At 53.5% G+C, this 25,025-nt stretch overlaps 1 protein-coding gene and 2 long non-coding RNA genes across 4 annotated transcripts in view; 1 reads left to right on the top strand and 2 right to left on the bottom strand.

Annotated features, from left to right (window-relative positions):
- The window catches only part of LOC144318908 (uncharacterized), a 36,758-nt gene extending 33,236 nt beyond the window's left edge, over window positions 1-3,522 (bottom strand). The window contains exon 1 of the long non-coding RNA XR_013384867.1: window positions 311-3,522. This is a non-coding gene — a long non-coding RNA (uncharacterized LOC144318908). The remainder of the gene's footprint in view (window positions 1-310) is intronic.
- Window positions 3,509-24,422, top strand: SLX4 (SLX4 structure-specific endonuclease subunit). 2 transcript variants are annotated; one of them, XM_077906390.1, is made up of 15 exons: window positions 3,509-3,651; window positions 5,588-6,293; window positions 7,699-7,923; window positions 9,599-9,776; window positions 10,930-11,142; window positions 13,172-13,377; window positions 13,476-13,798; window positions 14,368-14,605; window positions 14,970-15,055; window positions 15,866-16,012; window positions 16,591-16,760; window positions 17,716-19,889; window positions 21,863-21,959; window positions 22,500-22,907; window positions 23,361-24,422. In XM_077906390.1, exons 2-15 carry the CDS (start codon window positions 5,954-5,956, stop codon window positions 23,752-23,754), a joined length of 5,199 nt encoding a protein of 1,732 aa, XP_077762516.1. In that variant the 5' UTR covers window positions 3,509-3,651; window positions 5,588-5,953; the 3' UTR covers window positions 23,755-24,422. The 2 variants fall into 2 exon arrangements, with proteins under 2 accessions (XP_077762516.1, XP_077762515.1); XM_077906389.1 differs by having other exon boundaries at window positions 21,860-21,959.
- Window positions 5,640-20,649, bottom strand: LOC144318909 (uncharacterized). The gene is made up of 2 exons (XR_013384869.1): window positions 16,085-20,649; window positions 5,640-7,280 (listed from the first exon to the last, which is right to left on the bottom strand). It is a non-coding gene; the product is annotated as an uncharacterized LOC144318909 (long non-coding RNA).
- Window positions 24,423-25,025: the final 603 nt, after the last annotated feature.

Here is a 25,025-nt window from a genome sequence, read left to right as displayed (position 1 = left end):
CCATAGACCCGGGACAAGGGCCTTTCACTTCTTCTACAGAGCTGTTTAAAACATTAACTCAGTGAAAGATGCCCAAAGTTTCCAAAAAGGAAACATTCCAGGAGAGTAAGGAAGTGATAATCAGCATATTCAACTTTTACTTATTTCCCCTGGACCCAAAAATGATCTATTCCTAAAGGCTTTGAAAACAGAGCCTCTACTTGGAATAATGCTCCTTACACTGCGTCTAAAATTTTCCACACACTTCTGCAACCATTTTCTCTTTCTTATAAACTTTGTAAGGTTTACCAAACATAAGGACAACCCTAACCTTTTCAGATAGTAAATGTTCCTTCATGTCCCTGGCTTGAGTGTTTTAGCAGTGCCATTCTGCCACGAAGGCTGGCAGTTAACATGTAGTATCCTCGATGAAATAACATGGACGTAGTAACTTTGTCATGTCTCTCAGTTTCATCACATTAAGCTACTCCTGCCTAATTGCAATGGAACACTGTGAGCCTCAGAGCTTCTGCTGGAGTTAAGTCACAATAGGGTCCAGGTCATGGGAGCTCCCATGGTTCATCCTGGGCCAAAGACAAAGTTGCCCCAGAACTCTGTTCCTTGAAGGGACAAACTGTCAAACTCTAAATCCCAATAACCTCTCACCCAGCTTTTGGTATCTCCTTTACACTTAGCCTATAGGATTTGATCAGTAGGTATCAATTAAATATAATAAGTATCAGTCTCTTTTTTTTTTAATTTTTATTTATTTATGATAGAGAGAGAGAGAGAGGGAGGCAGACACAGGCAGAGGGAGAAGCAGGCTCCATATGCACCGGGAGCCCGACGTGGGATTCGATCCCGGGTCTTCAGGATCGCACCCTGGGCCAAAGGCAGGCGCCAAACCACTGCTCCACCCAGGGATCCCTAAGTATCAGTCTCTAATCTAAAGACTATCAGAATCACCTGTGAAACTTTCAAAAGCTACAGGTTGGAAGGATTGCCCAAGATCTACTCAGCAGATCTAAGGGTGGTATCCAAGTATTTCTAGCTTAACATATTCCACAGGTAATTCAGTTGAGAATCCAAGGTTTAAAGAACACTCTTTTTCCTAAACTAGACTTCAACTAATTTTGCTTAAAAGAATAATATGGCCAGATTTTTTTTTTTTCCATGAGGGAGGGTTTTCTTCCCTGGGCCTCCAAGACATTTGAATCCTTTTTTTTTTTTTTTTAAAAGATTTTATTTATTTATTCATGATAGAGAGAGAGAGAGGCAGAGACACAGGCAGAGGGAGAAGCAGGCTCCATGCAGGGAGCCCAACGTGGGACTTGACCCCGGGTCTCCAGGATTGCGCCCTGGGCCTAAGGCAGGCGCTAAACTGCTGAGCCACCCAGGGATCCCGACATTTGAATCCTAAACTGGGCTCAGGCCCTGCACTTCCAATCTGACTACAGAAAAATCATCACCACCTTTATGACTGGCCTTCCTATCAACCCAACCATGTATGTTAATTACATTTAAAAAATTTTTCTGTACCTTACAATGTTTTGACATCTTAAAAACCTTGCTGGTAGAGGTGGGGATGGGACAGGGACCGGACTGCCCTTCCCAGGGCTCGCTAATTCCTAAAAATGATAATCAACTTATTGGGAGCAGCCTCTCACAAGCAAACCAATCAACTCCTTTAATGCTCACAGACCAAACCAATGATTTCTCTGGCCCTAAATCATCCCAGGGTCAGGGACTAAGCAACTAGAGACCACCCCTATAGTCCAAAGCCCACCAGAATTATTCAAACTAGCCAGTCCTAAACTGTTTTCTCAGGCCTGCCTTGCCTTTCTCAAGGAATAAAGGCTCTGACCTAGGCTTTCCCGTCTCCTGACCAGAACCTTCCCTGTGGTCCCATGTAGTGTGGCATACCCTCTTTTCACTGGAAATGTAATAAATTCTTCCAATGGCATTGGCCGCTGTGTGTTGTCACCCACTCACCCTCATAAATTAAAACTCTGCAGTATAAATGAGACAGTCTACCCCAACCATGCCTCTGTGCGGCCACTCTTCTTGTGCTATTTATTAAACTAACCCAATCAGAAACCGTATTACAAAGTAACTTCGGTTTCCAAAACCATACAGAAAAAGGTCTTGGTAGTCCTATTCACATTTGAAACTCAACACTCAGCACATAAACGTAGTGTGACCCAGCAATTGTAGACTTAGGTATATACTCAAGAGAACTAAAAACACACAACTCCTACCACAATGTTCACAGCAGCATTATTCAAAACAGCCAAAACTCCACCAACTGATGTGGAGAATGTGGAATATCCATCCATACAAGGGAAGCTTCATCGGCCACTAAGTGAAGAACCAGGGGTGTCTGGGTGGCTGTCTGTTGAGCGCCTGCCTTTGGCTCCGGCTGTGATCCAGCCTGGCTTCTGGCTCCCTGCTCAGCGGGGAGCCTGCTTCTCCCTCTCTCTCTCTCTGCTGCTTCTCCTGCTTCTGCTCTCTGCCAAATAAATAAAATATACATATAAGAAAACTGAAGAACCAATTCATGCTACAACATAGATGGACCTTAAAAATATTACGCTAAGTAAAAGCTGGACAAAAAAAAAAAAAAAAAAGGCTGCATATTGCACAACAGCATTTATAGAAAATGTACAGAATAGGCCAATCCCCCGGAACAGTGGTGTGCTGGGCAGAGGGGAACGGGGAGTACCTGCTCCTGGGTGGGGAGGGATTTCTATTTGGGGTTACAAGATGTTCCGGAATGACGTGGTGATGACTGCACGACCTTGGGAATGTGTGAAAATTCATTATACGCTTTAAATTTTACGGTAAGTTACATCTTAAAAGCAAACCCAGCTAAACGTATTATCGTCGGTCCAAAGCTCCTCCTCCTGTGTTCATTAGTTCAGTAAACGGAACCACACTCCACTCCAGAGGCTCAGGCCAGAAAGCTAGAAATGTTAACCGGATCGCCCAGGTCCTTTCTCACTTTCCGCACCGACTTCCACTCGGGGCCAAGCTCACGTCCGCGGACTCCAGCATCTCCCAGGGCCTCTCCCGGCCTCCGGCCTGGCCTTTCCGGATCCCTCCTCGTGCGCCGACAGGGTCTCCCGCGGACCTCCAGGCTGGGGCTCCGAACGCCACCGGCAGGTGGAAGGCAGGTCCTCACACGCGAGCCCGCGGCGCACCCTCGGGCGGCACGTGAGCCCCCCCGCCCCCGGCCTCCGCCCGCTCGCTACCACCTGGGCCGGGAGGCTCATCCGCCCGGTGGGCCGCGCTCGGTGCGTCTCCACACCACCCCTGGGGCAGGTGCGCTCCGAGGGGCCGCCCCGGCCTTCGCAAACATTTCCCGTAGGAACCGCGGCGGACCGAGGCGGCGCCCTGCGCTCACGCTGCCTCTTCCTCAGCACCTCACAGCCTTCGCGGGGCGCCGCGCACACCTGCGGCCACTCGGGCCTCGAGCGCCGCCCTCAGCCGCGCCCCTGCTCGCGCCGCCCGGAAACGCTCCCGGCCGCGCGCCCGGGCCGCGGAGGACGACGGGAAGCGGGGCTCCCGGGCCGGGCCGCGCCTGCGCAGGCGCTCTCCTCCGCAGGGGGCGCCGGTTGGCGCATGCGTAGGCGCGAGGCTCTCCGTTGAGAAGGTTCCTCGGCGGCGCCGGAGGTAGGAGGAGTCGGGTTTTAGGGTTAGGAACCTGTAGTCTGGAGAGGACGTCCAGTCACCTGGGGCCTTTCTCGCCCGCGGTGTGGAGGCAGGAAGGAGCCGCGCTCGGGCGGAGGGGCCTGGGGCCGCCTGGAGGGAGGAAGGGCGAGGGGGGATCGGGTGCCCACCGGGTGACGGCCCGGGGGTCCGGCTGGCGATCGGAATTTGCCGTGCGGCTTGGTAGCTGCCAGAGGCGTTGGCGGCCGCCCCCAGGCCGAGTCCCTGCCCGCTGGCCGTGTGTCACCGGGTCCCGGGGGGCGGGAGGGTCCGCCCCGCAGTGCCCACTCATTCATTCCGCGTCTGCCGGCGTAGACGCGAGTCCCCAGCCCTCCGGAAACTTGCTGCTTCCTTCGGCACATTTGGAGGGAGCGCGGACAGGACGTGGGCCGTTGTCGGACAATTGTCACAGGCCCCGTGCACACCCCCGCGGCGCGGGGGGTGGCATCTGCTCTAGCTCCCCACGTTCCAGGGCTCGAGTCAGGCGCCCAGACGCGGTTCCCTCCCTGCAGTATCCTCTCCCACTGTTCTGAAGTCTTTACAAATCAGGTGCCTAACCAGCCACAGGGAATCCAGAGTAGAATAGGTGAGTCTGTGCCCCCCTGAAGTTTTGAGCCTAGGAGGAGACAGACAGTAAGTGCATAAGAGTGTACGTGCTGATGCCCCAGAACCACCCGCTTGGATGTGATCCCAGCCCTGCCACTTCAGAAGTTGCGTGAGCTTAAGTCAGTCCTTCATTCTTATGCCGGACCCCTGGCTGTTAAGGGATGAGGGTAGAGCCTACGGAATAGGATCGTTGTAAGGGTTACATGAGCTAGACTTCTAAAGCAATTAGAACCGTGCCTGGCATGCCATAAGCATTCAATAAATGTTACTACAAATGAAGGTAACTTGTGATAAATGCGATTGTAAAGTGTGATGATGGAAAAAAAATGGGATTGGAGAGGGTCCACTTGGATAAAGGATGAGGGGACGCTTCTCTAACGAGGTGACACGGAAAGATGAGGATGGGGCAGCCATGGGAAGTAGATTACAGGTATGCCTGTCTGCCCCACTCTGGAAAAAATAGGTGATTAAACGGATTACTCGGATGGTGGAGATTGTACTTTCTGTCACTGGGTCATTCCGTTTTGATTTTTTTAAAAGATTTTTATTTTTATTTTTGCCAGAGAGAAAGAGCACAAGCAAGGGGAGCAACAGAGGGAGAAGCAGAAGCATGCTCCTGCTCAGGGATCCCAGGATTCCAGGATCATGACCTGAGCTGAAGGCAGATGCTTAACTGACTTAGTCACCCGGGTGCCCCTCAGTTTTGATTTTTGAATCCCACTAAACTGTGCCAGAGTAATCATGCCCATAAGACCCAGGCTTTGTGGTGGTCACCATTCCAGTCACTTGAGTTTAGAGTTCTTGCTAGCATGAGAGAGGGTGGAGAAAAGTGGCCCTTTTTTTTTTTTAAGTCGCCCTTTTTAAATTTGAAAACATGGTATCAGTGATGGATGAGCCTCCTGTGTTCATCTCATTTCTTCCCAAGTATCCAAGGGCATATTCTCTCCATTGGCCACCCTCTCCCCCGGCCCTGCACTTTTTCTGCATTTGGCCATCATCTTGTTTCTGTGGTGACTGCCCTTCATGGGACTCATTCACCAGATTTCAGTAAAAACAATACTCTTCCAAGATGCTCATGTTCCTTGATGGGTTACTAGATCCTTCCTCTTGTGTTGTGTTGTGATAAACTCCCCATGAGTTTGTTGTCAACCAGGCTGTACCTGAGTATTTGACACAGGTATTGTTATTCTGAGGACTTTGCCCATACTCCACATCCTCTTGTACCTTCCTGGAAGAAATGGCATAGAATGCAGTGTCTGTCTAATAACATTTAGATGTTTTTGATTTTTCACAGATGTGACATTAAATAAACCAATGTGCTTTACCATTATGGAGATCTTGGAGAATCACCCGAGCATGGAGTTCATATGTATTCTATCTCAGAGGCATCTGTTGGACCACAAAAGCTCTCAGATGTGAACTTTGAACGTGCTGTTTTAACAGGGACTCAATCTGAACAAAGACATTTTGAATCCTTATGAAGGGAAAAGCATTACTTTTTGCTCAGTTGTGCAAATTCTCCAGGTGTCCTAGTGAGAAGCTAAGAGGAGCCTTAATGGAGCTGCAGGTCTGAATGAGGCCCTGCTAGGCTCATTCTCGGCCCCCCAGATAGACCTCACACCTCAGAAGACCACCCGCAAGCCTTAAAGCTGGTCAGAGGATGGATGAGTCAGATGATGATTTTAAGGAACTCTGTGCCAGCTTTCTCCAAAGGGTGAAAAAGAATGTCAGCAAGGAAGTGTTGGGTGAAAGAAAGGGACAAAAGGCCTCAAACAGCACTCAGATAAGCAAACCGAAAAGGACCAAACCAACTGGGACCAGGGGCAAAACCCTTCCAGGCCCGAGGGAGAAGAAAACTTGGTCTGGCAGCCAGGCCCCAAGGACTAAAGAGCAAGGGGCCCCCAAGCAGCAGGAGAGTGAACCAGCTCCCCCCAAGAATGGAGAGGGAAGTGTGCTTGCCTCCACTCCACTCCAGAAGGGTGCACAGACCACCCAGACAGGTAACTGTGCCAGAACCACTGCCAGGATGTTTGCAGAGGTGGTGGTACTGTTTTTAAGCAGGGGTCCGAAAACTTTTTGAAAAGAGCCAGAGAGTAAATTATTTTGGCTCTGCAGCCCCAGTCTTTGTTGCAGCTTCTCAACTCCCTAGACAATATGTAAGCAAATGAAAGGGCTGTGTTTCAACAAAACTTCATTAACAAAGTCAGGCAGCCTGCCTGAGGACCATAGTTTGCCAACTCCTATTTTAAACAATGGTCATAAAAAATTTAACCCCTGCGTGAATATTCTACATGATTATGTTTGGGGCCCTCTGCTCTTTTAGAAGTTCCAATTAATGTTTACATTATGTAGTTGATGCAAGTTATGTGAACACCAAAACTAATGCTGCTTCTCTCATTTTCTTGAATTCAGTCCAGAGTGGGTAAGTCATGGTGGTGCAGGCCAGTTGGGTAAGGCTGCTCAGAAGGCGGTAGGAAGCTGCCAGAGAGGTCTCAATCCCCGAAGAATCTCCAGGTCCTTCCTTTCTCCTCTAAACACCTTTGTTCTTTTCTTTTTTCTTTGTTCGTTTGAAGCGGGTTTCTTACCCTGCTGCCCTTGGTGTACTGAACCGTATGTTTACCATGACTTCTTCAAGCAGAACTGAGAACCAACCTTGCATAGGATCTTTGGGCTCCTGGGTTCTATTTCTAAATGTTTCTCACCTTCACTTCCTGATCTTAAATGGTATTTTTTATTAGTGTGGTCAACGTGCTGTCTCAGTGGAGTAGTGGTAAAAACTTAGCTCACAGAGACTGTTGTAAGGCTTCAGTAGTGTTACTGAAATGTCATTGGTCCTTCATGCCTCTTTGGGAGCAGTGAAAGTTACACATGATTCCCCAGAAGACCACACCCCCACACACCTGTGAAACTGGCATAAAACTGCCAGGGCTTCATGAATCCCTGCCAGAGGCCATCTGTGGACCCTGCGTTACAGGAGGACTTCTGACCTCGGAAGATAAAAATGTTTGTCATTAATATTTCTTTAATAACAGCTTCATAGAAAGAATTCACATTCTATAAAATGCACCTTTTTAAAGTGGACAGTTCACTGGTTTTAGTGTAGTCACAGAATTGTGTAATCACTATCACTAGCTAATTTTAGAACATTCTTATCACTCCAAAAATAAACCCTGTGCTCATTAGGAGTCACTGCTGTGCCCCTCTGTCATAGATATTTATGACAGGTCTATTTATATTACCTCCAATGGTGAAGTTACCAATAGTTGGTCCTATTCACTGTTGAGAGTTAAACCTAAACTAGTTGGCAAACAGCCCCTTGAAACTTGGGTTCAACCTGTATCTGGGGGAAGAGTCCTTGTTTCTCCATCTAGAACAGATGACTGTGAATATTTTCCTCCTTGCCAGAGGCTGCTCCGGACAGCAACTCCCAGCCCCCTCCTTCCTGTCTGACAGTGACAGCGCCAAGTCCCTCCAAAGCCCGGACGGCAGAGTTGGTTGTACAGCGAATGCAGCAGTTCAAAAGGGCAGACCCTGAGCGTTTGCAGCATGCTTCAGAAAGGTGCTCCCTGGAGGCGACGCTTGAAGAAAACACCCCACGGGGCCCTCCAGAGGAGATGACAGCAGGGCATGGTATGATGGGAGTTTTATATATTCAAAGGATAAGTTTGAACCCTGGAGAAAGAGGGGCAGGAAGGAACCCGCATTCTTGAGTTGCGTGGTCGGGGTGGGTGCTCTGGCTGGCACCGTACCTTGGCCACTTCATTGTATTAGCCAGAGAATGAAGGGTCCCTTGGGTCATTTCGCATTTAGCTTCTTTGACAAAGGACCTCTTCCTCTTATTTTGACTTTTTATTATGATATTTTTCCCATACAGAAAGGTAAAAAAAAAAAAATATTACAATGAACCCCCATGCCCTCAATCTGTATTTAACAATTATTAACATTTTGGCATGTATTTTTTATTTCTCCTAAGTATATCTGATTCTTCTATACCATTTCAAAGTAAGTTCTAGATGTCATGATGCTTCCCCCTCATACATCTCCTACATGATCACAGTGCTGTTGTCACACTTGATTCCATAATACTGCCTGGTGTCCAGTTCATATTAAAATCTCCCCACTTGTCCCAAAGACAGCCTTATAGATGGTTTCTTTTTTTTTCTGAACAAGGATTGGTCAGAACCATAAGTCCCACACACTGCATCTGCTATAGTTCAGTAGTCTTTTAAAGTCTAGATTCTAGAACAGTCCCCTTGTCCTGTTTTTTTTTTTTTTTTTTCATGATACCAACTTTTGGAAGAGTCCAGGACAATTGTCTTTTTAAATTTCCCACTTTTAGATTTGTTTGATTGTTTCCTCATAGTGTCACATAACCACTTCCTGTAGCCCTGTGGTATATTACGTGTGAGTAAACCAGAGGTCTGGGGGGCCTTGGGTGAAGGCAGCAGGCACCAAGCGTGCAGGTGCCATGCAGGTGCCATGCAGTGCACCCTCCACCACCCCAGGAGGCACGTCATACCCCTGGTTCTGTTCTTTCCCCCCAGAACAATGTGAGCCCTCCTCTCTGGTGAAAATACACAGAAAAGAAATAACTAGGAAGAAACCGTATCGATGGACCTGCAGCTACAAACACATAGTCTCCTGGTAGTGGGTTTGCAGAGTTCACCCTGGGAGCACTGAGGATTCTCAGGCTACCTCTAAGGTTCACACGGGCAGAGGGGACATCCACCATTGCATCACCCCCTGTGACTCCACCGGGGTGCGTTGGAGTTGCTCAGCTAGGACACGAGCTCAGCACTTGCCCTGCGTGTGACTCGGTTGTTTGCATCAACCTTCAAAGCATTCCCAGTAATGCTCAGGGCTCGAGACAGAGAAACCATTTCTTTGTTGAGAAAAAAATAAGGCACCAAAATGAGGTGCGATGCTTTTCTGGCTTCGGTGGGAAGATAGGCCACAGGAATATTCAAGAACTGGGGACTTCGGAAGGTTTCCGCGTCTGTGAGTGCCAAGGGCCTCTCTAGCAAAAGGTCATAGCAGTAGGAAAGGCTGAGCTTTGCAGGGGAAGCCTGTGCTCCATGGAATGGGTGGAGGCTCAAGCAGGAGGGGACAGGAACGGTGCGTCCGCCAGGGCCTGGTTGTGACAGTGGCCGAGGCGCTGCCGCCTCACGGGGCCTGGGAGCAGCGCGCAACGGGAGGCCTCACGGGCGGCTGCCCGGTGCTGGGTGACGGTGGCCGCGTGTCCGCCTGGTGCTGCAGGAGCGTGGGCAGCAGGGCCCAGCCCTCACTCCCCTCCCTCTCCCCCCAGGGCCGGGCTACGGGCTCCTCGTGCTGGAGAGCACCCTGCAGCAGGGCCTTGGGCCTCACGGAGCAGCCACAGCCACACCAGAGGGCAGCCTGGAGGAGGCAGGGCTGTTCTTCTGCCAGATCTGCCACAAGAACCTCTCAGCCATGAATGTGACGCGAAGGGAGCAGCACGTGAACCGGTAGGAAGACAGACTGGGCGGCCGTGACCAGAGCACCTCTGCATAGGCCTCAACCTAGCCCTGCCATTTCATTGGACAGCTTTATTGAGCTGCGATTCCCATATTATGCAGCTCATCCTTTTATTTATTTATTTATTTATTTTTAATTTTTTTTTTTTTTTTTTTATTTATGATAGTCACACAGAGAGAGAGAGAGAGAGGCAGAGACACAGGCAGAGGGAGAAGCAGGCTCCATGCACCGGGAGCCCGACGTGGGATTCGATCCCGGGTCTCCAGGATCGCGCCCTGGGCCAAAGGCAGGCGCCAAACCGCTGCGCCACCCAGGGATCCCCTTTTATTTATTTTTTAAAGATGTTATTTATTCACAAAACACAGAGAGGTCGAGACCCAGGCAGAGGGAGAAGCGGGCTCCCTGTGCGGACCTGATGCGGGACTCGATCCTGGACCCAGGGTTATGGCCTGGGCCGAAGGTGGATGCTCAGCCACTGAGCCCCCCAGGCGTCCCAGGTCATCTTTTTAAAGTTAACAATTCAATGGCTTTTATTTATTATATTCACAGAATTGTGCAACCATTACCACAATAAGTTTTAGAATATTTTCATTACCCCCAAAAAGAGACCCTGTCCCCATTAGCGCTCACTGTTCATTCCCCCACTGCCATCCCCTCGCAGGGGCTAATATACTGTCTCCGCGGACTTGTCCGTTGGGGACATAAGCGGAGTCACGTAAGATGTAGCCTTTTGTGTCTGGCTTCCTTCCCTCAGCGTAGTGCTTTCAAGTTCAGGTTGGAGCACGGATTGGAATCTCATTCCTTTTTACAGCTGAATAATATCCTGTCATATGGACAGACCACGTCTTGTTCATCTGTATAGATTGTCTCTGACTTTTGGATTTTGTAAATAGAGCTGCTGTGACCACGTGTTTCTCATGTTAGAGTATCTGTTCTCACTTCCTTAGGGTATACATTGCCACTGTTTGCCATGTCCTTGCTCACTTCAGCCAGCAGATACCTAAATTTAGCATTAGAAGCTGACTGCAGGCTATGTGGAGGAGTGGGCTATGGCAGGACAGGCTGGGCCCACGGCCTGTCTATGCTGACGTGGATGCACGTTACTGGGGAGAAGGTTCTCTTATGTTTACTGTCTTCCTCCAGGTGCTTGGATGAGGCTGAAAAGGCACTGACACCCTCCATACCCCGGATCCCCGAATGCCCAATTTGTGGCAAACCCTTTCTCACCCCAAAGAGCAGAATCAGCCACTTGAAACAGTGTGCAGTGAAGATGGACGTCGGCCCCCAGCTCCTGCTCCAGGCCGTGCGGCTGCAGACAGCTCAGCCTGACGGGGCCTGTAGCACACAGGCATCAAGGTGAGTCAGAGGAAAAGGAGGAAAATCAAAGAAATACTTGGATTGTTTCTTTTTAAAGCCTTTTGTATTATTAGAGAACAGTAGAGCCTGAGAACCCTCCTTGATTCTGGAAATGAGATGTGAGGAGGAAATCCGGCAGAGTCTCCACCAGGACTGAGGAGGAGACAGATTCTGTACCCTCGAAGGCCTTGAAATGGTCCACGCAGGTGTCGTCTGGAGGAGGGAGGAATCTGGTAACACACCTGATTGTGTCCATTCACATGTGGTGTGCCACAGCTTCCACCTCCGTGCAGCCCGAGTCTCCTACCATTTGGTGAAGAAGACTCAGTGAGTTCACACAGTTGGTGAGACAGAAGCACAGGCCTTTTTTTTTTTTTTAAACGTGCATGAACTAAATGCTTACGTGTTACAATAGGAGGCCTTGCTCCTAGCTGGTGCAAACCACAGGCACATAAGCAGCTCAGCTCCCCTCCCTACTGCCCGTGGTGCTGTGGATGCCGCGTTACAGGAACCAGTGTAGGCTCTGCACTTCTGTAGGTTTGGGACTTCTTCAAGAGCAAAGGGAAGGCCAAGAGTGGTGGCCCTGTTTGTCCTGCCCACTGCCTTGCACACAGGTTGTGGGCATCTGAGCCAGGCCCATGGTGAGACTGGGGTGGACACAGGTGGGTTCTTAGCTGGTGAGCCTGTCCATATCGTAGCACATCAACACTAGCATCTCAGAATCGGAAGCCTTAAGGCCCTAGCACAGACATTACGTAAGCCGTCACTTGCCTTCTGCGAGGACTGGATGGAAACCACCTACTCAGATGAAATATATCTGCTTTTTAAATACCTCTGAGAAGGGACACCTGGGTAGCTCAGGGGTTGAGTGCCTTTAGCTCAGGGCACGATCCCAGGGTCCTGGAATCGAGTCATACATCGAGATCCCTATGAGGAGCCTGCTTCTCACTCTGCCTGTGTCTCTGCCTTTCTCTCTGTGTCTCTCATGAATAAATGGATAGAATCTTAAAAAAAAAACAACCTTTGAGAAGACAAACAAGATGTGTGTGGGTCCTTCTAGAAGGCTGATAAAGTAGAAAAACTATAGCAAATGGATACCCTCACCAAGGCTTCGAGCCTCCTCTGCCAAAGGCCAAGCCTGGGGTATATGGAACTCTGGAGTAGTCAGATGCTGGGACAACCCCTTGCCTTCTGGGAAGAGAAGGGAACCTGTGGGGTTCCCAGGAACTGGAACAGAATTAGGAGTTGCTCAGATCTTCCAAGGTGATGCCTGAGATTCTTGAGCCACCCCTGGCCCAGGAGAAAGCATGAGCTTCTATAAAGGGTGCTTTTCGTAGCATTCTGACAGCTGGGTTGAGCTCCAAATTTCTCTCTCGCCTTTGCCCTCCTATTTCTTGCTCAGTCTGTTGGGGTTCACCAGGTGGTCTAGGTTCTCCAGCTGGAAAATCCTTTAAGACAATCTCCAAGTCAAATGAGCTGCTGCTATACACTGACCTCCAGGCTGGCTGACCATGTTGGTAGTGGAAGCTGGGAAGCCTTTCCTTCGGGCCTGGGGCAGAGGCGATGCCCACAGGCCCTGCAGGAGGAAAGGGATCCTGTCATGGCTAGTGTGGCCAGGACTGCCTGAGGGGCACCTGAAGGATTGATGAGCAGAAGTTGGTGGAATCCAGGAAGCTGACTCCACCAAAGGGTTTGGCCACACCTGGAGTGTGCAGGTACCACTCAGAGCTTGATACACCTGCCAGGAACTCAGCAGGGTAGTGTCACATGGAAGGACCAGACCTCCCCTCTCTGGGGCGCACTGAACTTGGCCCAGGATCATGTGACCTTAACATGAGGCAACAGGATGAGCACAGTGAACTCCCAGAGCCATTGATGCCTCTGTTTAATGGGTCTGTGTTTATCCCTTTTCTCTTCCCAATGCAGAGGAGATGGGGTCTGGGCCTCTCTGGTCCAGCAGGGATGTTCCTGGCACAGGAAGTGCTCACACCCTGGCCTCACTAACCTTTCTGTTTGGCTGCTTTTTAAGCTTCAGCAATCACGGAGGTTTGAAGCGGAAGGGAGCCACCAATAGGAAGGAGCTGCAGAAGAAGCGGAAGGTCAACGAGCCCGAGGTGCCATCTGAAGACTTGCTGGTGGCCATGGCTCTGTCCCGGTCCGAGATGGAGCAGGAGGCCGTGCCCCCCGTGCTGAGACTGGAAAGCGCTTTCTCCGAGAGGATAAGACTGGGGGCAGGTAGGTGCGGCGCCAGGCTGGCACAGCCTCACCACTCCTGCTGGGCCTCAGGGTGTGGGGCAGCTCTGTCACTGACCCTGTGCTTCCGTTCACCCCAGAAAAGAAGAGTCGCAAGAGGAAAGCACCTGCCTGCCCTCCCCTGTTGTTACTCCAAGACCCGGAGACCACAGGGAGGCAGACCGAGGACCGGGTGGCCCAGCTCTTTGCGGAGGAGATGGAGCTGTCCAGCACACCGCCACTTCCTGCGAGCAGGATCCTACAGGGGGAGCTGGAAAAGGCTGGCCAGAGTCTGCAGCCGCCTGGAGGGAAGAAGAACTTTTTGTGGGAGGGCAGTGCCCTGACTGGAGCCTGGGCTCTGGAAGCCTTCTACACCACAAGCCTGGTCCCTCCCCTGGTGCCCCAGCGGTCTGCCCCTGCCGAGGTGTGTCCCCCCCTCTGGGTGCACGGTGGGCTCTGGGGAGAGGCTGGCAGCCAAGACAGCAGGACGGGTCATCAACAGAAAGTCCAAAAAGGAAGGAAGGATAGGAAGTCAGGTGTGCCGGCTGTAGTGTGTTTGTCTGTATGGCAACTGATGGCTCTCCCGGGGAGAATGGGAGGACCCCTGGTTCCCGAATGTATCCTGTTCCCGGAGAGTTTGTTTGAAATGCAGTCCAGGGCCCCACCCCCAGGGGGCTGGCATACTGGAATCTGAGGAGTTGTCCCCGTGCCTGGGGTGGGGCCCAGGAGCCAGACAACCCTGATGCAGGTGGGCCTGGAGTCACTATGTGCTTGAGGCCATTTAGATAACATTAGGGGGACAGGACCCTCAGAGACTGTACATGTAGCTGCAACAGGCATGGCCTTCACTGTGACAGAGAAGCCTGCTGGTAGACGGTGATGGGAGAAAAGCTTCCCAGGGTTGCTCTGGGTGTGGCCGGCATTCTCAGGACCCCTCTGTTTGGTGGCTGCTGTAGTGGCCACAGGGTTACTTGGCTTCCTGACTTCTTTCAGGGTCTTGCCCAGGACTCCACGCTGCCACCTGTGCTGCTTGACCAGCCAGAGCTGGGTGTGCGAACACCACCTCGCCACAGTGCCCAGCCTGTGGGCTGTGGCCCCCAGAACCCATCACCCTCTGCCAGCCAGAGAGAGCACCAGGCCCTGCAGGACCTTGTGGACCTGGCAGGAGAGGGGCTGAATGCCACCCCGTGGCCCTGCAGTGGGGGCTTGGCCAGCTCAGGAGTGGCCGCAGGTGAGAACCCAAATGGTTCGCCAGGGCTGGCCCTGCCCTCCCACCCTTCCTCCCTATGGCTGTGGTGGGACCGGTTAGTCCTTGTGGTGTGGGGACAGCTGCTCCAATCTGAGGTCTCCTGGCTTGTCCCCAAATAACGGGGAGAACACAGTCTCTGTAAGTGCTTTGGATGTCGTACAGGTGAGTCCTTCACAATTTTCTCCAACTTTAAGCAAGGACAGAGCCCTTTCCAGAGCCAGTAATCAGGTAAAAAGCATCTTCAGGGAGCCTTTGGGGTAGGCCAGCTGACACCTACTGGCGTTTCCCAGAGATTGACGTTGCCAGGAGGTGATTGTTCTTTTGATAACCTGAATCCTCTTTTCAGGGATGGATGTGTCGTCCACTGGCCTTCCACCGACTGGGTTTGTCCTGCCACCTGAGAAGCACCTGGAGGGGGGCGGCCAGGCTTCAGTAAGCACCGGGGCACCTGCTCCCCACTTGTGGTCCTGTGCTTTGCACAGTCCGCTTACAGTCAGCCTCCAGAGCCGCACACGAGTCTGCTGGCCCCAGAGACAGCCCTTGACCGAAACCAGCCGAGAGCCCGTGGGAGCCTCCTATCCCCCTCAAGGGCTCTGCCATGAGGCTTTGTCCCTCTGTCATTGAATTCTGAGGGTACCTCAGCCAAGCCCTTGGAGCCTGTTTGGTCCTGAGAGCCGGCAGGGATCCCCATTGCTCTGGGAGGTGGCCCCAAAGTTTCACTCATTCGCTCAGGACGGACTGCCTCTCTGATGTACAGGTCCCTGGGTGGCCTCCAACTAACGCTTTACATGCTGGAAGTCGGGCTTTCATCCTGTTAGTGTAGTGGCATCAGCTACATTACCTCATCACGGTCTACCTGGCGACTGTGGCATGTAGTCAGAGGGGGACCGAGACTCCTCTCAGCCGGGTACCCGAACATCATGGGCTCAGCGTCCCTGCCTGACGCATCGGGGCTGCACACGGTGCTTGTGAAGCGCTCGGCCCTGTGTGCACCATGCTTGGCCCAGCTGTGGCCTCACTGCGGCCATTGTGCCTCCACTTGCTCGTCCCTACCCCACATGAGGCCAGGGGACTGGGCATAATGGAGAATTTGGGAAAGAAGCTAGCATGGTGCTGTTCTGCACCGCAGAGAGCCTCAGGGCAGCGGGAGGTGGGAGCCAGCATGGGAGCCCTGTGCACAGGAGCTCAAGGCGCTCCTGAAGTTGGGGAGCTTGCTTGAGCCAGTGTGCACCCTCCTTCCAGCTCACCCTCGGTTTGCTGCTGGCGGACTTCAGGGCCATGGTCAATAACCCACACCTGAGCGATATCCAGCTTCAGACGGACAGCGGAGAGGTGCTCTACGCACACAAGTTCGTGCTTTATGCCCGGTGCCCCCTTCTCATGCAGTATGTGAGTACGGCCCATGCTCCTTCTTTCCATGCCTCCCCCACACCCCTGTGCACCCCCCACGCGTGCACCCACCTCCCTCCTCTGTTACACTTGCGGCAGTGGGGAGACAGATTCCAGGTGAGGTGGTGGTCCGAGGAGATGAGTGGAGGATTGGGGAACATCAGATTTCTCGACTGAATCAAAATCCATTTTCTGTAGAACAGTTCCCTTTTCTTCTATTTCTGTAATTATGAGGTTGTCATCGACCTCTTGAAGGCTGAGCTGCAGACAGATCTTTCTGTGCTGACCTGTACTGACATGCATCTGATTTGAATGTTGTGCTGCGGCAATCCAGAAGCCAGCTGCTGGTCTCCACCAGAAAGTTCTAGTGCCTCTGATGTGTCTGTCAAGAGGGAACTAATGGGGTGTTTGAATGTCTTTCACAGTCTGATTTTGCAAACAGAAGTTTGAGGGCCTGACCGCAGAGTTCCTGACCAGCAGGCTGGTGGGACCTGGCCAGTGCCGGTGCTGGGACATACAGAGCCTCCTGGGCCCTCTGTGTTGCCCCACATCACACCCATGTTTTATTTCATTCTCAGGTGAACAGTGAAGGCTTCTTCGCTGTGGAGGATGGCGATCTGAGGAGTCAGCGTGTGCTGCTGAGTGACGTGAGCACCGAGGCCATCCATGCGCTCCTGCACTACCTCTATACCGCGGACCCCGGCGTGCCTCCCCAGCTGGCCCCCGACCTGAGCGCTCTGGCCCACAGGTCCGAGTGTCTTTGCCATTTACCTTCACAGCATCTCACGTTAGCTGCTGAGGATCAGCAGGTTGGCGGTTCACAGGAGGGTCAGGCCTGCGTCCTTCCTGCCCTGTTAACCCCAGTGACTCGGCCTGGGACATGGTGACTGGCAGTCTGGCCGGAGCGGACACTGGCAGGAGAGCCCAGCACGGATTGAGGACAGCCTCTGCCGTGTCATGTGGCTTTTAGCTCCCTGTGATGAGAGGGTGTGATGAGAGGGTGGCCCTCAGCTCAGCTGCCCCCAGACGCTGCCTCTCTTCCGTTGTTCAGCCATAGAAGCTCAGTGGGGGCTATTCTGTCCCACGTCCCAGAAAACAGAAGTGGGTAGAGTGTCTAGTGCAACTGCCATGGGTTAGCATGTATCCCGCTCATCCGCACAGCGTCAGGAGAGGTGGCAGGTGGCTCCACAGACAAGGTGTTCTGTCTCCTGACAAGGTTGAGGGCCCCTGGGATGAAGCCATATTCGCCCAAGGCCCTGGCATAACCTTGGGTGCTCTCCTGGGAAGGGATGAGCTCAGCCTCTGGGGTCCTGATGTAGCAGTCAGACCAGGGAGCCTTCAAGGAGGCTGCAGGCTGGCATGCCCATTGGGCCGGGCTGATGGGGACAGGTCTGGTCTCCGTGGTTTGCGTCAGTCACAGAGCCTCAAGTGCCTTTCAAGGCAGCATGCTCTCCTTGCAGCAGCACCATTCTCTTGTCTTCAGCTCAGCCCGATGTGCCCCTTTGGGCAGTAGAGTCAGTGAGCCCTGCCTTAAAGGTCCGGGAGTCTCTTTTCAAGCTCAAGGTGCTGGGGTGTTGCTGGCTGAGAGCACGGCCCGTCTGCTCGAGAGCAGGGAAGGGGTCAGGACCGACGGTCCTCACCTACGCTGGGGTGCCCAACCACCGCGTCTGCAGGGTAGTGATGCGTGGCATTTCCTCTTGCAGGTTTGGTGTTAGTGAGCTTGTTCTTCTGTGCGAACAAGCACCTGACATGACAGATTCAGAGGACACACCGTGGAAGGAGAAGGAAGACAAGGATTGTGAAAGCCGCGCGGAGAACTTCCAAGAACTCTTGAGGTCCATGTGGACAGGTGAAGAGGAAGAAGCAGAGGCTTTGATGAAACCTGAGGGTTGTGAAGAAGACAGAGAAAAAGTGAATGAGGCAGAAATGGAAGAAATTTATGAATTTGCAGCCACTCAGCGAGAGCTGCTCCGGGGGGAAGGGGCTCCAGAGATCAAGGAAAAAACTGACCCATTCGGGGAGGATGGTCCAGTGTCCGTGCAGATCTTAGGAAGTGACCAGGTTAGCGGAAGAGAAGAGGCCCCAGCCAAAAGGAAGATCGCAAGACAGTCCACGCCCCTGCTGCTCAAGGGCCAGGGCGCGGGAGAGAAAGCAGGCTCCCCGGAGGGAGCGCTGGGTCGTTCCGGCTCCCCTCGCCCTTCTGGAGGCTGCGGGCCAGGGAGAAAGGAAGGTGCTTTCTGGCACTCAGCTGATGCTCCTGAGGCCCGGATGTTTTCATCAACTCCCAGAAGATGCCCTGGACCATCCCAGATAATGAGCCATCTCCAGGAAGACAATGACACCATCTCGGGAAAGGGGACGGAGAGCCCCTGTATCCCCACTCACCAGCAGGCACCCCCATGGCACCCGCCCCTGTCACAGCCCCCTCGGGGCCAGAGTCTCAGGGGTGAGTCACCCTTGCCAGTGCCCCAGTCACAAGGCAGAGCTTCCAGGGCGGCCTCCCAGGACTCACCATTGAAGCAGAGGAGGGGCAGGAGCCTCCTCACATTATTTAAAGATCCAGGTGTCCAGAAGGGCGAAGAACATAGTTCCCTGTTGGAATGCAGAAATAAAGGGATTCTGATCTCCCCAGAAAAATCTCCTTCAATCGACCTAACCCAGTCAAAACCTAGCTGTTTGAGCTCCAGATCTCAAAATACTCCATCCAGCAAGAACAAAGAAGATGAGATTATCCTTTTATTGGATTCAGATGAAGAGCTGGAGCTAGAACAAACCAAAATAAAGTCAGTTTTTAATGGTCCCTTGGAAGAAAGGAAAGTTCTAGAAGTTAGCCCCAAGCCTTCTGAGCTGTTTTCTGTGATTGACGTTGATGCAGATCAGGAACCTTTCCAAAGTCCAGCTAGAGGAGAGGCTTCACTGCCGTGCGGGGATGGGAGGCTGTCAGGGAACCGGGGCTCTGTGGGGAGCAGAGGGACCCCTCAGCTGCCGTGTGACCCTGACAGTGGCCCTGAGGGGGACAGCACCACGGATATGTCATGGTTCGTGCCTGCCACCCCACTGGCCAGCAGAAGGCGTGACTCTTCTTCACAGACCCAGATAACAGGCCTCAGGTCCCGGGCTCCAGTGGATCAGCCGGCTGAGGTCAAGCGCTGGACCCCATTAGAAAATAGGGGTGTGCCCGAAGCTGCAAGCCAGTGTTCCGTCATCACGCCCCCCGTGTCGTCCTCAGGCCTGGTCTCCGTCAGTGCAGGCAGCCCCGACAGCAGGAGCCCTGCCAGGCCCCACCCTGCGCACCCCCAGCGCTGCTCTCCGGCTCCCTGTCCCATCTCCCATCTGGCCGATTTCACTGGGCAGCCCCACAGGTGTTCGCCGCCAGGGCCCAGCCCACCGAGTCAGGTCATCACAAGTGAAGTCGTGGAGGTGGAGGACAGCGAGGACGAGCAGGAGGTGGCCTCCTGTCAGGCCAACAGCAGCCCCCTGCCGGACAGCGACCCTCCAATTCCGGTGGACGAGTGTCATTGGCATGTGGAGCCCCTGTCACCCATTCCCATTGACCGCTTGAACCTTGAGCAGACAGGCCCCCTGAGCACCAGCAGTCCGGGCAGTAAGGCAGGGGAGGCTCCAGACAGCAGTGGCTGCAGCTCTCCGGCCCTCCTGGGCACCCCCCCTGCCCGAGGGAGCTGCACTAGCCAGAGAAAGTCCCGAGAGAGGTCCCCTCGGACCAGCGTGCCGTCGAGCAGCAGGCCAAGCTTTTTGAACTCAGCTCTGTGGGACGATTGGGATGGAGAGGAACAGAAGTCTTCAGAGCTCCTTCCTCCCGCCCAGACACTGAGTGATGCTGCTGCTGCTCAGAAATCAGAAGGGTTGGAGACGCCAAGTGAGTAGCGGGGAGGGTGGTTGTCTGTTAGGCCGTTTTATGCTAAGGGGCTGGAGGGGGTGGCAGGGCTGTGGCGAGCCCCCTCCCCACCCTCCCCTGCAGAGGGAGAACAGGCTTGCCATCAGACATGTTGCTTAACCAGTTCCTAAACCTGCCTGGATCCCATGGCTTGCCTGGGCCCTTGCTAAAAACCCCCAGCTGTGGACAGTGCTTCTGAGAGGCCACGGCAAACACCTTAAAATCGGGCAAGTGTGGTTCCTCACAGGGTTACACGGAGCGCTGCCATTACGGCCCAGCAGTCCCACCCCAGGGAGCTCATCCAGAGGAGGGGAAATCAGGACTGATCCCTTACACAGACTTCGCAGCAGCAGTCCTCACAGTAGCCACAAGTCCATCAGCTGACAAACGGATAAAGAAAATGTGGTCCATACATATGGTGGAGGATCGTCAGCTGTAAAACAGGTGTTAGCTCCTGGGTGAACCTTGAACACACGATGCTCAGAGAGGCACAAAGGACCACAGCGTGTCACTGTGTTTATAGGGAATGTCCAGGGTGAGCCAGTCTGTGGAGACAAAGTGGGTGAGAAGTTGCCAGGAGCAGGGATCAGGGGAGAATGAGGAGGGTGCTGGGTATAGAACTGCCTTAGGAGACAATTGAAAATGCTTTGGAGCTAGAGGTGGTGCTTGCATTGTGAATGTATACTAAGTGCCTCTGAATTGTTCACTTTAAAATTTTATGTGAATTTTCTTCTCAATTAAAACAGCAGCCAGTGGGGTGAGTGTGAAGCGTCTGCTGTGTGAGCCTCGGCCCTGCCTCATCTGCCACCCCCATGCCCATGGAGGGTGCACTTTCCCAGCTCATGTCATTATAAGAGACTATCAGAGCCCCTGTGTCAGCCCCTGCCAGGCAGCCCCTGGGAAAGCTGGGAAGGGGCAGGGCGCCACGAAGCTGTGACTGGTCGCAGGGAAGCGGACTGTAGGCAGAGGATCTGCCTGCATCCTGGTGTTTGATTTCCTCCCCAAATTCAAAACCAGCTGGGCATAACTGACCAGCACTCCCAGCCTTGAATGGGGATCAGAACTGCCTGGAGAGCTTTGTGCAACACACGTGGCCAGGCGCCTCTCCAGAGTAGAGACCAAGAATTTGGATTTCTAACCAGTTCCCAGGTGGTGCTGTGAGACCAGGGACCTTGGTCTGAATTTGAGGTGGGCTTCCAGGAGGTGACAAATTTTCGCAAATTATGTAAAGAGTTCTGTGCTTTATTCGGGAGAAAGCCTATTCTCATTGGAGTCTCAGAGGGCTCCATCCTCCTAAAAAGGATAAGAACCGAACTCTATATATTCCTGAGTTGTTTCATTTGTCTTTAAAGTATTGATTCCTTTTTTTAAAATAACAGCCTTGTTGAGCTATTATTCACATACCATAAAATTCACCCTTTAAAATACACCATTCAGTGGTTTTTAGTACATGGACACTGTCCTGCAATGGGGGGGTGGGGAGTCCATCACGGAAATGAAGGAGCAGCACGGTGACTACAGTCGTTGGTATCACAGCAGCGCATGGTGACAGATGGTAGCCACAAAACCACCAAACCATACAGTTCAGTGTTTTTTATTACCTTAGTAGTATTGGGCAACCATCACAGCTAATCCCAGAATGTTTTCCCCTGCCCATTAGCAGTCACTCGGTGCCCCTCCTCCTGAGCCCCCAACAGTCATGAATCTATCTGCTTCTGCCCTGTTCCACAGCATCAGCACTGCACAAGGCTGTGGCCCTAACCACGTGTGATGCCTTCCAATGGGAAGACAGTTCGGGAGTCTCGGTGAAGGGGCGGTGGAGGTACCACTCTCATGGAGCAGAACGGTGGCTGGGCTTTGTTCAAACGCAGTATTTTTCTTGGTGATACTGCTGAGCTCAGAAGAGGTAAATCCAGGTCCCTCGTGCTGAAACATGTTTCTTTTCTACCTAGAAGGTGCTCATCGGAAGAACTTGCCCCCGAAAGTGCCCATCACCCCAATGCCAAGGTACTCCATCATGGAGACCCCGGTACTGAAGAAAGAACTGGATAGGTAAGTGGTGTTCCTGAAAACTTGCCCACAGGTGGTCCACTCCCTCCCATGTGTCCATCCTGGCTGAGGCCAGGAGCTGAAGGACCCGCCGTGGGGCTCTGGCAGCAGGAGCCGCTGGGGGATGGGAGCGTGTGCAACTGCTGGCTTTCCCCACACTGTTCCCCAAACCTCCAGTTCCCTGAGGAGCTAAGAGATGGGACTTCAGGTCCCCATGAGCTGATAGGTCTCCATGTGCCATGTGGATGGAGACGGGGCCCTGGCCTTAAGAGCCTGAATAAGAAGATCTGATTTTTTAAAAAACCATCAAAACTGTCACATCCCAATCAATACTGCTCATCACCTTGGGCACCAGGGCTGTTATCACTACCACCATCGCTAAACCTGGGAACGGCCTTTCTGGAATATTCTTCAGAGTAAGCTCAGTTGTATGCAGAATAGACACCCCTGAAAGCTCACAAAAGTTAGGCATTTAAGATTTCAGTTCCACAAAGTCATTATTTAATTTGCTGATAACTTCTCTGTGCTGTTTCCCCATTTCAGGTTTGGGGTCCGCCCTCTACCCAAACGCCAGATGGTCCTAAAACTGAAGGAGATATTCCAGTATACTCACCAGACTCTGGAGTCAGACTCTGAGAATGAGAGCCAGTCCTCACAAGTGCTCCCAGAGGCTCCGTGCAGCCAGACCCACACCAGCAGGACCTCCAGGGCTGCTGGCCGTGCCCAGCTCGGGGCCACTTCTGGGCCTCTTCCCCAAAGGTCCAAGGGGTCCACTAAGACCAAGGGCCCCCGAAATCAAAAGCAGCAGCCTGGTGGAAGCATCCCTCCGATGAACCTGTCACAGGCAAAGGAGGAGTCTCCAGATCCTGATGGTGACACCCAGCTCCCTGTGTCCCAGGAATCAGTGGCCTCCTCCGTGGACAGCAGTGACAGCTCCTTTAGCTCACAAAGGTAACAAGATGGGAGGATGGGGTCAGTGGTGTCATAGGTCCCCTGACCATGGGATCCATGAGTTGGCATAAGCCAGGCCTGATGCCGACGTTGAGAAAGCCCATTGCCTTCTGGATTTAACCCAAGGAAAACCCAGTGGGGCTCAGGGCAGTCCCCTGTGAGCCTCCTGAGGAGACCGTTGGAGCACCTGGAGCACCATGTGCTCACCCCACCGGATGCTCTTGGGAGGGGGGCTGGCTGCGGTAGTCGACTGTGGCCGAGGGTCAGATCCTGCTCAGGCTGGCAGCTGGCATACCAAGGACACAGCAGCCTGGAGCTTCCTGCAAACCTCGCCCCCCGAGGCCGTCCATGCCGGGTGTCAGGCTCCACAGGGGACACAGAAACCAAAGGGGCTCCTGGTCTCAGGGTGCTGGAGAGGAGTGTCACAGAATGTTTTTGTCTGGTTCTTTTCAGTTCTTCCTGTGAGTTTGGAGTGGCCTTTGAGTCTGCAGAGGATGAGGAAGGTGAAGAGGAGGAGAGTGCATCCCAGACAGCCGTGCATGCAGCAGCCACGGAGGAGGCCGTGAGGCACTACATCCGCTCCAGGCCGGCCCTCTACCGCAAGGTCCTGCTGTACCAGCCCTTCGAGCTGTCAGAGCTGCAGGCCGAGCTGAAGCAGCAGGGCATCCGTGTGGCCACCGGGAAGCTGCTGGACTTCCTGGATGCCCACTGCATCACCTTCACCACTGCTGTGGCCCGGAAGGAGAAGCTCGAGAGGAAGAGGCGGCAGCCTGCAGCCAAGAAGAAGAGGGGCAGAGCCAACAGGCTGGTCCGCCCCTCCCCACCCCTGGCCGTGAGCAGCCTGTGAGGGTCTGCAGCCCCCCGGCAGCAAGCCAGGCTGCCGTGGGCGTCTCTGGACCTGGGGACCACCTCCACCCGCAGTGAAAGGGGCCATAGCACCAAGCTAGGGCAGCTGTCCCCAACTCCATTTCCTGGAATAGTGTTCGGAGCTTAGCACCTCAGTCAACACCCATGTTTGTCTCCCTTTAACCCCCGCCAAGCCCCTGGGTGCTTGAGAAGGGCTGTGGGCGGCCACCAGGTGGCCAGGGTGTCCTCGTCCTGAGATGACTGTCCGGGGCCAGCGGGGCCCTGCTCCATCCTCCTTCCCAGCACTCGGGCCATAATCTCAGCCTCCACCAGCACACCAGGTGTCCACCAGCCTCTCGCTGCCTCAGGTGCTCCGCTGGCCCAGCCTTCCTGCCCAGACATCTGTCATTGTCACCAGCAGTCTCCAAACTGGGCATAGCAGGAGGGCCCAGCACAGCTCTGAAGGGCCCAGAATACGCATGTTGTTTGTTAACCGGCTTTGCTGGTGTGTGGTAAGGCTGTCTCCAGCCTCAGGGGCGGCGTGGGGTGCGAGACGACCAGGGAGGAGAAAAAGTTTGTGTCTCTACATCCTTGTGAATGTCCCGTCTGTTTTAAATACAGTGCAGTCCATTTTATATGATGTGCAATAAAAACAGGAAGGCTTTACAAGTGTCTTCTGGGTGCCAAGGAGGGCAGCTGGCCGTGAGCCCCCTCCCACAGCGCCTGCACTGCCCCCAGAGCCCTCTCTGCAGGAGGCTTTTGTGCTTGCCTTTCACTGCAAGGGGTGACCCAGGCCCTTGGGAGGTGGGAGGCCACTGGGAGTCCTTACCTGGCTTCACTGGACAAGCAGCTCTGGGCGCGCTGGGCACCCTCAGCCCTCGCAGGCATACCTGCCGCAGGTTGGTATGATGTTGGCGGAGGCGGTAAAACAGGTGAAAAGCCACAGGCCAGGGAAGGGTGGGGGGAAGCGAGCCCTGGTGGCCAAGGGCCTTGCCAGGCCAGGTCTGCGCCATGCCCCCAGGGGCCAGCGGGGGTCCGAAGGGGCCTGGCCAGCGCCCCAGCCCAGGCGAGAGGCAGGCGGGGGGCTAAAACCAGCACCGCAGTGAAGAAACTGCCCCAGCCAAGACCTGGCAGCGTCCGGGCTTCTCCCAGAAGCCGGGCCTCCCGGCTGGGCAACTACACCCTGAGGCCCAGCTCACGGCCGAGAAGGAAACGGCGTGGCAGTGCTGCCCTGTCCCAGCACCTGCTGCAGGCTGGAGGAGGGCCTGGCCG

The sequence above is a fragment of the Canis aureus genome, chromosome 8 (assembly GCF_053574225.1).
Source record: "Canis aureus isolate CA01 chromosome 8, VMU_Caureus_v.1.0, whole genome shotgun sequence".
NCBI lineage: Eukaryota > Metazoa > Chordata > Mammalia > Carnivora > Canidae > Canis > Canis aureus.
Note: the sequence above shows the minus strand (reverse complement) of the source record. Positions and strands in the feature narration are given on the sequence as shown.

Excerpts from the sequence above, each read along its gene's own strand:
- SLX4 (XM_077906389.1), top strand. The coding sequence starts at position 5,954 with ATGGATGAGTCAGATGATGATTTTAAGGAACTCTGTGCCAGCTTTCTC. Across the intron at positions 7,924-9,598 it reads GGAGATGACAGCAGGGCATG|GGCCGGGCTACGGGCTCCTC; the intron begins GTATGATGGGAG and ends CTCTCCCCCCAG. Across the intron at positions 11,143-13,171 it reads TGTAGCACACAGGCATCAAG|CTTCAGCAATCACGGAGGTT; the intron begins GTGAGTCAGAGG and ends CTGCTTTTTAAG.